General features: G+C 36.4%; 1 protein-coding gene across 1 annotated transcript; it reads right to left on the minus strand.

Annotated features, from left to right (window-relative positions):
- Positions 1–356: 356 nt before the first annotated feature.
- On the minus strand, positions 357–10485 carry LOC129267211 (hemicentin-1-like). Its single transcript, XM_054904946.2, has 4 exons — positions 10446–10485; positions 9764–10060; positions 9147–9287; positions 357–775 (listed from the first exon to the last, which is right to left on the minus strand). Exons 1-4 carry the CDS (start codon positions 10483–10485, stop codon positions 357–359), a joined length of 897 nt encoding a protein of 298 aa, XP_054760921.2.
- Between the last annotated feature and the right edge of the window lie 5838 nt (positions 10486–16323).

Raw genomic sequence — 16323 nt, forward strand, 5'->3', positions numbered from 1 at the left:
ACTCAGAAGTAAAAAAGGGAGGACCTATGGGTCAATTGGTTCACAAATGCTGTTCAAAATTGAGGTTTTAGCCTTTACTTTAAGGCAGATAGCGCTACATACTCCATGTCAGAGCATCAAGAACATCACTGCTGACAATGGAGGCCTTTCTGATGAATTCATTCTTAGTCACAGATGTCAAACTGTAGGGGGTTGTATTGGATTACTGTTCATTTTTTTGCATTTTGCTTGTGTCGTTGAGAAAGTCAAGGTCATAAAAGGACAATTGAATTGTAGAGAAAAATATTATTAAACTATCTCCAATTTAATCTATGTCATGTTCATGATGTGTCCAAAACTACTTTTAATGTGATTAATTACGATGAACAAGTTGAGTTGTTCCAAGCACAAAATTTACTAACTTTGACTCTTCGAAGTTGGAGAGGATCTTTTAAAAGCAAATGATTGACATTCAGATGAATTGAACAATGAAGGTTGTTTCCTAGTTCTGGATGTGACGCGGTGCAGTTAAGAATCTTTCCTTGGTCATTCATGGAGGGCATGATTGTCACAGCTTTCTGGGAGATGTAAGATCCATCTTGAATGACATCAGATTGATCCTGATGAACAACGGCCACGTCCTCTGATAATAGCCAGTCCAGTACTGCAGGAGGCCTTGCCCGATCTGCTTCACATGTGATGCTGTATGGATCTCCAGCAGTTACGTTTATATTGGCGTTGTCCAAGTATTGCCGGTCCGATTGGGTAACAGACACAAATAGCTCAGATGGTGGAACTGAAGAAAACAAGAAGGTATATTTAGCATTAAAACCCATGTCCAACAAGTCTTTCCAGCTTGTTACTCAGATTTATTGGTTTTATTGCAATCTTTAATGACCGTCTGTTTTGTCTTTTACAGTATCTTACATTAACTTACGATTTTTTAAGAATAGGGAGATCTAACAGTTCAACGCATAGATACCAACAAATATCTTCAGTAGACTGTGAGTAACTACTATATGTACTGCACTTACACTGTACAAGGAACTGGCGTAAATCCATGCGGTTTTGTTTGTTTGTTATATATTTTCCGAATATCAAAAACACACAATACATAAATATAACATAAATAAATAACATAAATGGCATAAATTGAAATAAATAAAATGAATTGCAAATATGATAAATAGATAAAATAAATAACATAATCGAAAGGATTGCCCATTTCAGAGTTATTGACATAAATTACTCTGTTCTTCCATGGGGTCCATAAGCCTATTGTTTTGGGAGAATGATGTATTTTTGCACCCCCTCACTTGAATAGCATGACGTCATGGATTTACGTAAGTGGTACAACTCATGGACAGAAGTACAGCGACAAGGGTACCTCTTGCCTGGCCTTCATCTCAATATACGTGTACCATTTAAGAATGTCAGTGGCTTTGTGAAAACACGGGAATATTTAATTTCTGCCATTGTCATTACTTTTTTTTTCATACATAATAATCATTCTCCAGAACAGGAATAAATCTATAACACTGATTGATGTTTAGTTCGACATCAACTTAGTGGTGTGTCTGGTTACCTTATGGCAAATCTTAGAATTTTCATAAATAAACTCACTACTCAACAGGGATAAAACTCAACGATAAACATGTATTCATATATTTATTTAATTCTTATAACTCGCAGAGAGGAAGCAGGGCCAATGTATGATATGACATTGGCAAGATTGGGATGATGGGTTGATCGTAGCGATAACTATACTAAATTCGACTTTGGTGATAAATGTATCATCAGAAGAATCTTGATAGTATGTGCGGGACATTGGTTTTGATATTTTTTTACAATTTGGAATGTAGGTTAATATCATATTTTCATTTCATCTTATGTCCTTTGTTTATTGTTCTGTCATTTATGTTAACCAAATTGTAGTCAGATTGAATCAAATGCACCCCTTATGCTGTTCAGCCTCCCCTATTACTTACCTGGGTTTAGTATGTCCAACTGTTCATTCGCCGACCTTAATCCACTTTTGTATAGAAAAGCGCATGTATATCTCCCATTGTCACCAGTTGTCAAATTGAATATTGTAAGCGATGTGCTGCGGTCATCTCCCAATAACTTGTACTTTGTAGGATTAGAAATATTGGGTGTACATTCACTCGCAGTTGTGCATGATTCAGACGCAATTGGTGTTTCGTCGTGTTTCCACCTGACAGTGCGAAGATTCGAAGGAGGAAAATAGGTGCACTCCATCGTAAAATCTTGTCCTATGACGGGTAGGAACTGCCTCGGTTGAAAAGATATCGTGGCGGTAGGCATGGTAGCGGGAAAGCCTGCAAATGGTGTGGGTGTGAATATTGTCAGTTATTGGTAATGATATACGTATTGCTAATTCATAGTAGTTTACAAGACGGGCATCCATTTAAGACTATCAAGAGGTGCAAAGTTGCACGCTTTTAAATTTTGCTGCAGATTTATTTAATCATTTATTTTAGGCCTTATACAGAGCAACCAATTCGATTAAAAATAAGCAAAATCTAAAAGCTTATTTACAATTCGGCACTCTTCGTTAAATCATGTATAAATTATTATATTGATCATATTATACCAAAGCTTCGGTCTCTGTATTTCGTTGTTGCTGTTTGCTCCACCAATACATAAACTGAAGTGTTGTTGGCCCATACGTAAAGACAACGTATTGGCAGTAACGTTAAATCTAACATTCGGCGGAATCCAGATTTTCGGATTGTTTTATTGTACATAAAATGTCACATTATAAAAAAAAAACTTACATCCAACTTGACAGGAAAATATATAAAAATCAAAAATATCATACCTTAGACCGCAGTTACCGCTAATTCCTTTCAAATGATGATCAAAACATATTCATCCTCGATCCTTTCGTTGGTCATCGTAAGTTGACATCTTGGATGACGTTATCATCCTTACAGACGTATTTACCAGTCGACGTGATATATTAGAGACCTTTCGTTTTCTGTGACGAGCCATGTTGACGTACGAGATTAAGGAATTTCGGGAGCGCTGCGCATGCGCGAAGTAATCTGTGACGAGCCTTCTCGTTCACTGCCCAAATCTGTCACTCGTATTTGAGGGTTTTGACGTTCGGTGTCATAGTGCTCGAACGAGCGCTAGTTCGTACATGATGACGTCATCCAAACTTAGCAAAAATGAATGAAGCCGTATCAACATTCGAGTTTCGTTGATTCAGCAGGGCTGGTAAACTGCAAATTACTGCTTGTTACCAGCTTTTCCATTATATTTAGTGTGTCCTGTTTTAAGACACTACATATCCGATAGGTAATTGATGTTCTATTTCCAAACAACTGTGTTTTTTCGGCTTTTTGCGCAAGAGTGCAAATGTTGCAGCCACAGTCGCCCCACTGGTTCGTAGCGTGATGCTACGCCGGATTCTCCGGCCGAGCATCGCACTCGCTAATCACGCTCGTATATGCTGTGGCCTGGTACGGGTACGTTTACTTAAATCGAAACTGTTTTTATCAATGTACGAACGTGATACTGAACGAGCGGTGTCACCACTTCCGGTGAACTAGGATTACGTTGCAGTCGCTGACAATCGAAAGCTTACTAATATATCGCGATTCATGCCGAACTTAGGTGGCAGCAACACACGGCTGCCAGTTTTTCCTCTCCGGCAGAAAAATTAAGAAAATAAGGAATAAATCTTTGGTAACAGTGGCGTACCTATGATTTTCCACGGAGGGGGGGGGGGGGCAAATTCGTCTGCGAAAAAAAGGGTCTTCAACCACAAATAAAGGATTTCGTACCAGAAAAATATTGACAAGAAAAAAAAAGGTCTTCAAGTTCAAAGGAGCAAGCCAGGGAGTCAGTTGTGACTCATCGGGGGGGGGGGGGGGCAGGGATATGTCCCTTGCATTGGTTGTGACTCGTCACCCGTAGGTACGCTAGTGTTCGGTAACGTATATTTTCGAAATTTTATTTGAAAATGCGTTGTAACAAAAGAACTATTAGATTCTAACGAAAATATTGGGCCATCGTTCAAAATAATATGTCATTTAGACCTTAAAAAATCAAATCTTGACAAAACACTATAGGCCCGAATCGGGATAAATGACAACAAATGAAGGTTCGCACTAACGTACTACGGTAAGTGAACGGGGATAACAGTAAAATGTCAGAAATTGTTAAATAAATCCCCAGAAACAACGGTTATTCCTGTCTAATCATGTATGTGTTAATTGCACTTTTTGTTTTTGCACCCTTTGTGAAGCTAATAAACGTATATGTTACCAAAAAATGCATAGGCCCATACAGCGCATTCTGAGACGAATTTAAACAACGTAATTAAGAATGAAAGAAATCATTTTTGTGATGAGACAGACATTTCCCAGACATTACATACATGTTTAATGTAATGGGCCATAACCCCACTTCAAATGATCTTACAGTGTAACGGATGAAGTCCGAGTGTAATATTGTCTATTTTCTTCATAGCCTACTTCTACTACAAAAGGAAATGTTACGAGCCGGTATATGGATTCAAATGATATCATTGGTAGTAAATTCGACTTACCTTCACCGAGGAAAAGAAGAGCAAGTAAGCACCAAATAGAGTACGTCATTCTAGACCAATTCAATAATCCTGGTCATGAAGAAACAGTCAATGTTAAAATAAAAGAGAGTTGCAGCAGGTGAGACACATTTCGTTTATAGCAGACAACCTCGATGTGTCCCAAACACATTGGAAGAATATGATGAATATGAGATTTGTTCAATTACTTTCAATCGCCCATGATGTTACCAAATTTCAAAGTACGAATAAATGTCTTTAGTCATGTTATTTGTCAATGATCGAAAATCGCCCATGATGCGGTTCGCCTTATTTCCAATTCCTCATATTATTCCCACTCTGCTCCATTATTTCATAAACTCAAACTATTAACTGTATATGATATCAAGAATTTACAAATCGGAATTTTTATGTATAAATGCAAACATTGTCTACACCCTCCTCATATCTCTGATTTATTTCCCCTTAATCTAGATTTACATTCTTATGAAACCCGTTCTGCCAATGACTTTCATTTTCCAAAGGTTCGAACATCATATGCTAAATCCACTCTTTTATTCACTGGCCCTAAACTGTGGAGTTCCTTACCAAAAGAAATAAAAAACTCAGTATCACTCCATTCCTTTAAACGTAATTTCAAAAAGTACCTGATTGATACAAATTTAAAAAATAACAGTAGAGCTTAAAAATCAAACTTATCCTTTCTTTTTTTGTATTGTTTATGTCATTATCAAAGTTATTATTCTAAATTCTTTTCCCATACGTAACGTTATTTGATTTTGTTTTATGAATGTGTTAATTTTTCTTAACTATTATCTTGAAAGTTATGAATGAGAGCCATATTTACATGCTACATATTGTTAAGAAATGTCTATTTTAATAGCACTTATCTGTTTATTTTATGTTGGGTGCCTGATTTTAAGACTTTATCTTGTCTTCTTTGGCTCCCCCACAGTAATATACATTTCTTTGTATTACTTTTAAACAACTCGGTTCAATTTCCTTTTTTCAGTTATGTTTGTTTGTTTCCTATTTTTGTACATATTTGCAATGTTTTTATATTATTGTGGAAATAAATGATTTGATTTTGATTTTGATTTGATTTTTTGAAAGTACAATGTTATGTATGTAAATTATATTAAGTATATATATCATTTCAGTGATCTGGCGAGAGTGTGCTCTTTCTCCTATCCGATTTTAGGTTGAAGTTTGATCAATCTACTAACAGCACACAATTGAGTCCAGAGAACCGTCACGACACTTACTCTTCAGGATGGGTACCAAGACGAAATCGAACCGAGAAAACTCACTGATCCTCAACGCATTTAGTGAGTTTAAAATTTATATTGACCCTAATCAACACCGTTACCTCTTTAATCTCCCTCTCTCTCTTTATAACTTTCTCTTTCTATTTTATTTTTACCCGATTTTCTTTTAACTAGTTTTATGCTCAAGTCATCATTTTTTTTAACTTCACTTTGTGTGTGTGTGCGTTGTGTGTTTGTGTGTGGGTCTATATCATTTACAAGAATATACATATATGTTTTTTTTTAGAAAGCTGCACCACAAAACTCCGCTTTTTGGCAGGCTCATCTATTCCCAACCTGATAATCGTAACTATAGTTTCTGTATGTAAAATTTGCTAAATGTTTTTTTTTTCGTATGTATCTGTATATAAAATGAACGAACAGTTGTAAATTTTGAAAATAGAAATAAACGAAATAAAATTGAATAAAACATGCTACTGTGGCCAATCGGCACTAAATAATACAAAAATCTGAGTTGCAACCAATCTGACACGTTGAGAGTTACAGTAATGCTGGTCACCCCCCCCCCCCCCCCACTTCCAAATGCCTTATTACACCGTTTGTCTATTAACTTAAGACCTTATGCATTGACTCTATAGCTCGCCGCCGCTCATCTAAAAGATCGTGCACAGTGCGGCACGTATCAAAATACTCAGTCACATCGTTGCATACGAGACATGCGTGTGACTTGTGGGTAACTATTTTTGCTACCCGCAGGTCGCCAGCAGGTCGGCCGCATTGATCGTAGTGTTACATATAAGAATAATTGTAAAAGCAATTACATTCATTTATTTAGTTATTTCCTCTTTAAGGATATTTTGGAATGATTAAGAATGTTCCAGAAGGCTCTATAGTACAGCTGTGTTACACATGAGTAACTTTGAATACTCTTTGTTATTTTTGAATAGAGACTGCCAAACAATAGGCTTAGCTATTTTGTTGACACTGTTGAGTTCAATGAGACTGCTCCTAAAAGGAGAATGCTTTTTATAGAAAATACTAGAACCTTCTATAATAGACAATAATATAAGCCTCTAGAATAGTGAATGTTCTAGAATGGTTGAAATGTGCATATATAACTGACGGTTTCTTCGAAGACATCATCACATCATATTAGATCACTTGATCATATCAGATCACTTCATCACATCAGATCAGAACTTAGAGTTTCACGCCAGACTTTATGTCAGAGCAGAGTTTATTTCCACCTGGAATATTTATCTTCTGTGGAATTATTTGCCCGCCATCAATGAACTGTTTGCAGTTATTTTGAGAGAGGAATTCTCAGTTCTCATCGAGATCATCAACATCATCAACCTGTTTAATGAACGCTTTTCAACCCATGGATTGCTGAATTTGACTGTTAATCATCATCAACAACGTCTTCACGGACATTTCAACTCGTTACAGTGACTCTTGTTATTCATCGTGCTTCAACATCAGTTTCATCGTTGCCATCTTTGTAAACAGAGTTTTTGCCAGCCAACTGGGATACTATCATTTGGATCATAAATTTGGAATAACACCAGAACTGACTTCAAGAGATTGTTGTAAGATATTTTGTTTTAATTTTAAGTACATGATTTGTAAATGTATAATTAATTTCCTGTAATAAAAAAAAGGGAAATTCCACTTCAACACTCAAAAATATTTAATTGTTATTTGTTGCAGTATCGTAACAGTAGGCCCTGTCAAATCATTCTGTGCAAGCCTTGCGGGCGACTTGCGGGTAACTACATTTGCTACCCGCAGATCGCCCGCATTGGCAGCATCTCTCACGCATGATGCCCGCAGAAGCGTACGCAAGTCTGGGTTGCCCGCAGAAAGGTTTGAACATGCTCTAAACTTTTTACGGGTGAGTTGCGGGCATTCACTTGCAACTCACCCGCACGGCTTGCCCGGAACGATGTGAGACAGCCTTAAATAAACCTGGCGAGCACTGTATTTCCACCCACGCACTCAGTAATGCGCAATATTTGTATTTTATACAACTCCCAAGAATTTCTATAATCTGATTGGTCCTAATCGGATCACATGATATTCAGCGAATTGCACTATTGCATCCAAAATGCACTATCCTGCACTCTGACGTCAGAGTACAGGATAGTGCGAGTTCTGGAATCATCTAGAATTATCTAGATTTAGATCATATATAGCATTCGGGGGTAACTCAGTAACATGGGCGATCGAGGGGGGGGGGGGGTGTATCAAACAACTAATACGAGCATTCTTGTGCATAGAGGACCTAAATAATGAATTCTGTGCTCGACTCGCCAAATGGATATATCGCACTCCTGCAGACCTCGGTACGGTATATCCATTGCCTCTTCTCGCACATCGTTCATTATTTGGCCCTGCATGCACGCGCTGATAGAATCAAACTCTTTCAAGAAAAGCTATAAACAAAGAAAAAGGTCAGGAACACAAATTCGCTTATTTCAGATCTACCGTAGATTAGCTGTGTATGTAAACTTGGTTCAAGAGAGTAACAAACGACATGTACAGAAACGTGATGTCTTTTTGAAGGCCAGTAGCTCATTAGTCAAGAAATATATATATATATATATATATATATATATATATATATATATATATATATATATATATTCATATTCTTTTGGAATGATGCTGTGGCACATTTTCAAGACTAAAAAAAAACTATATTGCACCTTATCTAAACCTAGTTTTAAAAAAGATTAGACGACCAAATCATGTTAAGTTCTAAAGATTAGAAGCCTGACATTGATTGGTATTTTGAAAATAATGCTCTGTGCTCTGTCGTAATATCATGGCAAGAAGGAAAGTGTTCCACAAGCAAATAATGACGTTTTAACAGTACTCGGCATATTCTCACAATACTTATGTGTACTTTGACTACATCATAGCTCTCTTCACTTTCAGAAAAAAAGATGCTTGGGGTTTATGTGATTTGCGGTGATTGGTGACTAAATCTTTAGATAAACAAAAACCCAGGTTTGATCCTGAGATATATATATATCAATTTGACTATAATTTTATAGTATTTACGATCCTGACAATTAGTTCAGAATAGTTGGTATTTATTAGATATCTTTTGATATGATGTCATCTATAAAGTTTCTAAAAAATACAGATTAAACTTTTGTCGCATAAAACTGTTTCTCTTGTTTGAAGATAGATATACTTCATTCCAGAAGAAAAAGAGCAAAATTCAGTCCATCTTTTCAACGATTCACAAGGATCAACCAACAGTTTTACAATTTAACAGTGCATTATATTACTCTATTGGAGCTGATAAAGTGTACTGTTGTTGAGTTCAGTACCATTCAAGAACCAGGTTATTGAGGCTTTTGGTCTACTATCTGATCTACATGTAAGAATGGCATCGACGCTGTTTTGCATATTGAATACTCGACGAATAGAGTAGTACACAATCACGGGAGGATCTACAAAATAGAAAATAGGAATACTATTGGTGCTGTAAAAAAAGCGGGATCATCATGGTCGCGGTAAAATATTTTGTTTGTTAAATAGCCTTCCGGGTACCAAATTTAAAAGAATTTACATTTTCAAAACACTACGGCTATAATTAAGAAGTATGAATAGAGATTACATAAATTCTATCTTCCTCATATAATGATGGCGCCATGTTTGGTGTTAGATTATAAGGGTTTATCTTATTAAGTACCAATATTCTTCATTGAATATATTTGAATATCTGAAAAAATATTTAAGACATTTGAATAACTAGAATATTTTGATGAACAATATTTTTTTTCATTCTTAGTTATGAGAAACGAAAAAGAAGTATGAATGTATGTACTCCTTGCAAAAAAGCAATGCGAACTCGAATAATGTCGATGACTACTACACGTGAGTACTCTAAGTTAAAAATAAATCGGTTTTTACAAATGAAACTTACAAAGGACAAAGAGAACATCATTAACACTCTGTGACTTCACATTCGCTTGAGAGACCTGGCAGACTATATGTTTCCCATGATCATCTTTTGTAGGGGAGAGTTTGAGGACACTTCCGGCATCAAATCGATATGTATTCAAGGAGGATTGTGTTGTTGAGTTGGTGGTGACGTTCTTTGCTCCAATATACCACTGGAAGGTTGGTTCTGGGTAACCATTGTTTGATGTACAAGTTACGTTAGATAATACACCGTCCTGCAAGTTTTGCGTTCCATCAATGATTGGAGGATCCGATGGCCCTGAGAAAGTAATAATATTAAATACGTTAGGCAAGAACAGTTCATACTTCTTTATCTCAATTCTGTTATTTTTTTCAAAATAAAAGTGAGGACACTTTGCAATGTGACAAGTTGAATTTGAATTGTTACCAAAGAACATCATAATCGAAAGAATACGCTGTTACCAAACGACCGGCAAGGGAATGTTTAAAGTTCTCTTATACAATAGAATAGAGAAATGTTAGCTGTATAGAAAGCGAAATGGCCATGTTTCAGATAATGTCAAAACATCTTACATCTGTACCTCAATTACCAAGGGATAATTTCTCACAGGCTATCCAATATTGTGTTGACTTTTAAATGTGCACTAAGTTTGGAAATATGTAAGCTATTTACGGGTACTTACCTTTGACCATGACCATCATCTCTGTATGACGTTCGTTCATACCAACAGAGGCCACACACCGAAGATATTGATGGTGGTGCCTCCTCTTTGGATTCAGCAGAAGCGAAGACTCTGTATCGTGTAATCTTTTATTATTATTGTTTATTCTAGTCGTAGAGGTCGTCCTACCGGGATCTCCATCCAATCCAACATACCATGTTATAACTGCTGTCGGCCGAGATCCTACACTTTTGCAGATGAATGATGTAACTTTATCTTCAGAAATAGTCACGTTTCTTGTTCCAGCCTTGGAGATCGTAATTTCATTAGATGTTGTAAGGAATAGATCATTCGGTGGAACTAAGAAGTGACACAAGAAAACGGAATTCTTGTAATCCACTTTAAATGAAACGCAGCTGAACTGATTTTTGTTTCACCATTTTCCTTTATGTATATGGATGCATATAGAAATAGTCAATATAATTTTTATCTTTGTCCCTTAATTATATTCCTTGCATTCATGTAATTGCAGATGATTCTGCTTTGGTTTCTCCCTATATTTATCAAATTAGTTTAATGCTAAAATAGTGGTGAATGGCAAAAAGCCATAGACAACATGGTCGTTTTAGTTCAAAATGTACCGGCTAAAAGATTAAGGCTCTGGGTATACAGGGACACAGCAGAAAAGTGCGATTTATATTTCCAGTAACATTATTTAAGTTTGACTGTACAGAGTGAAGTTCAATTAAAGACTATCAACCATAACTATATAAATGATCATCAAGAGGTGAATATGGCGAAGTTTCAGTGTTATTCAACCCTGCAGAAAAAATAATCTGTCAATTGAAATGAGAAAAAAAAATGTTATAGTTGAACAAAGGATCATGGTGTTCATTAACACAGTGTCAACAATTATTATTATCGAACACAACGATATAGATGCTGTGTGTGTTAGTGCATTTACGGTTGTTTGTGACGGAGCAAATGCCATTTAATGTTAAACATACTCACTTTGAACTTCTACATGTACGGTTGAAACGAGATTTTGATCCAGAACTCGGTGTGAAACAATACATCTTAAACTTTTCCCATCGTCCTGTCTTGACGGGGTTATACAAATAACTCTACGAGAATAGTAATAATCGCCCTCAACAGTATTGTACTGGTCTCCTATTCCAATCGCTACTTCTCTAGGATTGTGCCACTCGAGTTCTGGAGGTGGTCTAGAACCTTGGACCTTACATGTTAGGTTGTGGGTTCGTCCAAGTGTAAGGGTAACTGATTCTCCATCAGTGTAGTCAGAGCGATTGTCTGTAATCGACACCGAACTTGGTGTGGCTGAAAATTAAAGAAAGAAGTCATGGAAATGTATACCTATATGTACATTTCTAGTGTTCATTACCAAATAAGATATCACTTAATCAGAATTTTCGTGTAAAATACTTTTCTTCAAATTATTTTTAGTCGTGATTTAAACTCTACATGCAATGATATGCGAGTCTCGAAGTGCGTAATGATAATTAGATCATTACACCATTGTTATGATAATATATTCTGAACATTGCGGTGGTTTGTGAAATATTGCATTGTTCTATTCCTTTGATTTCCTTTTTTTAAAAACCATTGCGCATAAACGTATAACTTTTATCCACTTTCTAAAAAGCAAGATATATGTATATATATATATATACATATATATATATATATATATATATACATATATATATATATTTATATATATATATGTTGCAAAATATTTACCTGGTGACAGTACCTTCAGTTCAAATGAACTCTGAAATGCATCAGCATACGTGGCAACAAGGCAACGATATCTTCCGCTGTCACTTAGCCCTAGATAACTTATTGTCAGGTTTCCGCTAGAAGAATCAGACACCAAACTGTACTTGCGCGAATCTGAAATGTCTTTCTCGTGAGTAGGTTCTTTTCCTTCGCCTTTATCGCTAGCTATCATTAGGTTGTTGTTATCCACGTGCCAAGACAACTCGCGGTATATTGATGGAATCGTGAAGGCGCAAACAAGAGTTATATTCTCGCCAACAACCGGGAGAATATCCGAGTTCTGCAGAAAGGTAGATACATTAATGCAATGTGTCTTAGAAACGGTAAAACTGACAAAGACCATTATTTGAACTGAGAAATTCATTCTTCTTCCCATATATTAAATCCAATATTTCCGGAAGGTTTGTCAAACGATATACCATCTATTGAGCTCAAGATGTGAAATGAAGATGAATGGGTTTTTGTTTCCGATAGTTTATAGACTGTCAAGCTATGGATTGACCCTTTACAGTCGCAACGAAAATGAAACCAATTAAGCTTCAAGTAGAAGCGAGTGAAATAATTGGTCGTTCTTGCAATTAATCGTTTATTTAAGTTCTATTCAAGGTTATTGTTTACAAAGGTGCTTTAATAGGCAAATGCAGTAAAGGCACGAGTCTACCTATTTTAGCAAATTGGGGAATAATTATGTTTATTTGATACAATGAGAGCCCTTACATTAATCTTTTTAAAACAAATTTTACTTCGTAAAAGAATGAAGAATTTACAACATATCGATTTGTACTTGAATACATTACAGAGAATAATAGAAAGAATTGAAAGTGATTTAAATTTGAAAACAATTTGAAATAACAAATAAAGTGGATGGACAACGTTATTTTTCTAAATTGATAAAGCAAACATTTGCGCCATTAACCGGTCTTAAATGTTGCCAGGCAACGAGGAGAGTAGAAGTTGTCGTCTGGTTTTGATTTACGAAGAGCCATGATGGTGGATATAGGGTGGCTGAAATTTCAGTAAAATGATCATGATTAGTTCATATATAACCTATATTTTTAAGTCTGTCCCTGCATTAATATGAAACCAATAGAAACAAGTAAAAATAAGGAATGAATTAATGGAGGCGTTGAAAAAAATTGGATACTGAATTCATTACATGTTAAACAGATTAAGAGAAGACTTGAACGTATCTAAATCATGTATATTTCGCATGGTTAGGTACGGCATTCTATAGGATGGCTGAAGCATGTACAGGAACACGGGAATAACTTTTTTCTCCAGTAAGTGGGTATGATTGTGTCGTCATTGTGCCAAGTAACTAAAGCAAAAATGGCATTAAAAACACCCGATAATGGGACCAATGCTATGTTGTTGATGCATATCACAATAGAGAGAATATCTCTGCAATTCTGAATAAAGTGATAAGTAGAGTTGCACAATATTACAAATGTTCATGACATTTAATTTCACTATTCATGACTTAAACCATAGAGCTATTCTTAAACAGTAGTTATTGATACTCACATGAAATATTCAAAATCATGCTTTCATTTATTGACGGTTCCAAGGGAGTATCAGGTTGAACTGCCTGACAGAGAAGATGTTTCCCATGGTCAAACCTATTGAGTACGGAGGTCAGAATGCTTTCAGCATCATATCGATCAGCGCTGTTGATGGATGTCCTCAGGGTTGATTTGCCTGTGACGTTCCTTGATCCGATATACCAGTGGATGAGAAGAGCAGGGTACCCATTGCGAGCTGTGCAGGTTATGTTGGTTTTTGTACCGTCCTGAAGACCCTCTGGGACCGTCAGTTTAACATCTGGAATGGCTTGTGGTGGATAAAATAAAGTAGTGAAATATAAGATAGGTAAAACTTGGTGTAATAATGTATTTGGTCGGTACCGGCGAGCATATCCTCAACTATATTTAACGTACAGATGAACCTCAGAGCTTAAATGGAAAAGCCAACATGGCCAGTGAAATTTCCAGCAAAGGCACTAACAAGCTATTAGTTTTGATGATGTTGACATATTTTATTATCAGCCTGTTTCGGGTTTTAGTTTGTAAAGAATAAGTTCGCAATGGAAGAACATATTCAGCCATGATATCCAATAGATGAATCAAGATACATCGTAACTCACCATACACCATCAATCTGGCTACTGCTTGATCAACAAACTTGCCATCCATATATGCGTCGCATTGAATGTTCTGTCCGTGGTCCTTCCCTGGTAGTATTGTGACGGAAGTCTCAGTGTCAACCAAATTATCATCTGAGACAACACTACGAGTCTTTGTGATGTTAAGAATACTAATGTTGCCATTAGGAAAATGCAATTCTAATTCAGTTGCTGGGAATGATCCAATCGCTTTACAAGTGACTGAAGTGGTTGAATCTTCTTTAATGTATAGACTTCTTGACCGAGTTCCATGTTCTTGGTGGCCTTCAGCGTGAGGAACAAAGAGCAGCATACTAGATGGTAGAACTGCAAGATGAAGACACCGGATTTACATACAAAACTAATTAATATCACGTTAAATCAACTCATAGATTTTATTTGTCTAATGTCATTATGTTAAAATGTTTTGAAAATTTGATAAAACGAAACAAAGAGAAAAAACACGCTTATTATAAGACATTGAGATGGTCAGTAGGGTTTGACCACCAAAGAAGGCGTGCACATGCTTCAAGTTATTTATATTATACCAGTAAGCAAAGGACAAAAGCAAAGGAGGGCATGGAATATTCCTTCCTTCCTAGACAGTACATACCACGAACATTCAAATGAACCGATATCTGGAGATTGTTTTGGATGTGATGCAGTGCACTTAAGTATCCTTCCTTAGTCATTCTTAGAAGGTTTGATTATTACAGCTTTCTGGGAGATGTAAAGGTTGTCTAGTAGGCCTATGGCGTTGGATTGATCACGATATAAGGCAACTAGATCGTAGGGCATATGCCATTTTAGTACTGCAGGTGGCCTTGCCCAGTATGCTTCACATGCGATGTTAAGTTGCTGTCCAGCCGTTACGGTTATATTCGTGTTTTGAAAATAAGAACGATTCGATTTCTCGTCTATTACACGAATCCTGAAGGGTGGAGCTGTGACAGAAAAATAGAAACTTAGGTAGGGCCTAATTTCACTGCTCTGGAAATGTTGAAAATTGTCCTGTTTGCGATGGAATAGGATTCTAAAAAAATCTTTCCCCATTCTACATGTTCTAGGATTCGATGAGTATATTAAAGAATTAGACTTTTGCTGAGAACAGAAGTGTTAAACTGTCGTACGGAACACAGTTCACCAACCCTTAAAGAAGTAAATTTGTATAGTTACCTTTGGAGTGGCTAAACACCATGTAAACTGTTCCTCCATTCAATTCACGATAATCCAAAATGGAACGTGAAAGGCTTCGAATTGCCTCGAACCTTCCAACAGTCAACATGACTTGTAAGCGACAATAAATTGTATTCCATCCAGTCTCACAATAAATTGTCTAAAATCTGTTTTTGAAGAAAACTTACCCGGTGGTATTGGCGTTACTCGCATGCTACTGGATCCTGGTTTCCAAGCCCCGTTTGTGCTGCTTAATGAGCAAGTATAAATGTCACTATCATTTTCGTCAAGGCTACATATTGTTAAATTTCCACTTGAAGTATCAGCGGCCAAGCTGAATTTCTCTGGGTCAAGATAGGTTCTGAATGGATATGGCGAATATGAATGAGTGGCCACCTGGATATTGCTACCCTTGGTCCAAACAATCCGCCGATATCTGGTTTCAGGTGTGAAGGAACAAACCAGAGTGAAATCTTCACCGATGACTGGAAGAGAGTCTGTCTGGATAGATACTTTAAATGCATGGTGTCCTGCACGGTATAAAGAAAAAAAAATGGAATTCATTTTCGTACCTCCATGGGCTGACTTATTGAACGACTATGTATGCAACTCTCTCATTAAAGGAGAAAATGGTAACTATGAACATTTGCATGCTTATATTTTACTTTTACTCGAAAACATCCTGTGCTGATGAGAGGGATGTATTTTTTTAATTCTAAACAATTAACAATGTTTTATACATTCATTTAGATGTCTGGATTA

This window comes from Lytechinus pictus, chromosome 8 (genome assembly GCF_037042905.1).
Source record: "Lytechinus pictus isolate F3 Inbred chromosome 8, Lp3.0, whole genome shotgun sequence".
Lineage (NCBI taxonomy): Eukaryota > Metazoa > Echinodermata > Echinoidea > Temnopleuroida > Toxopneustidae > Lytechinus > Lytechinus pictus.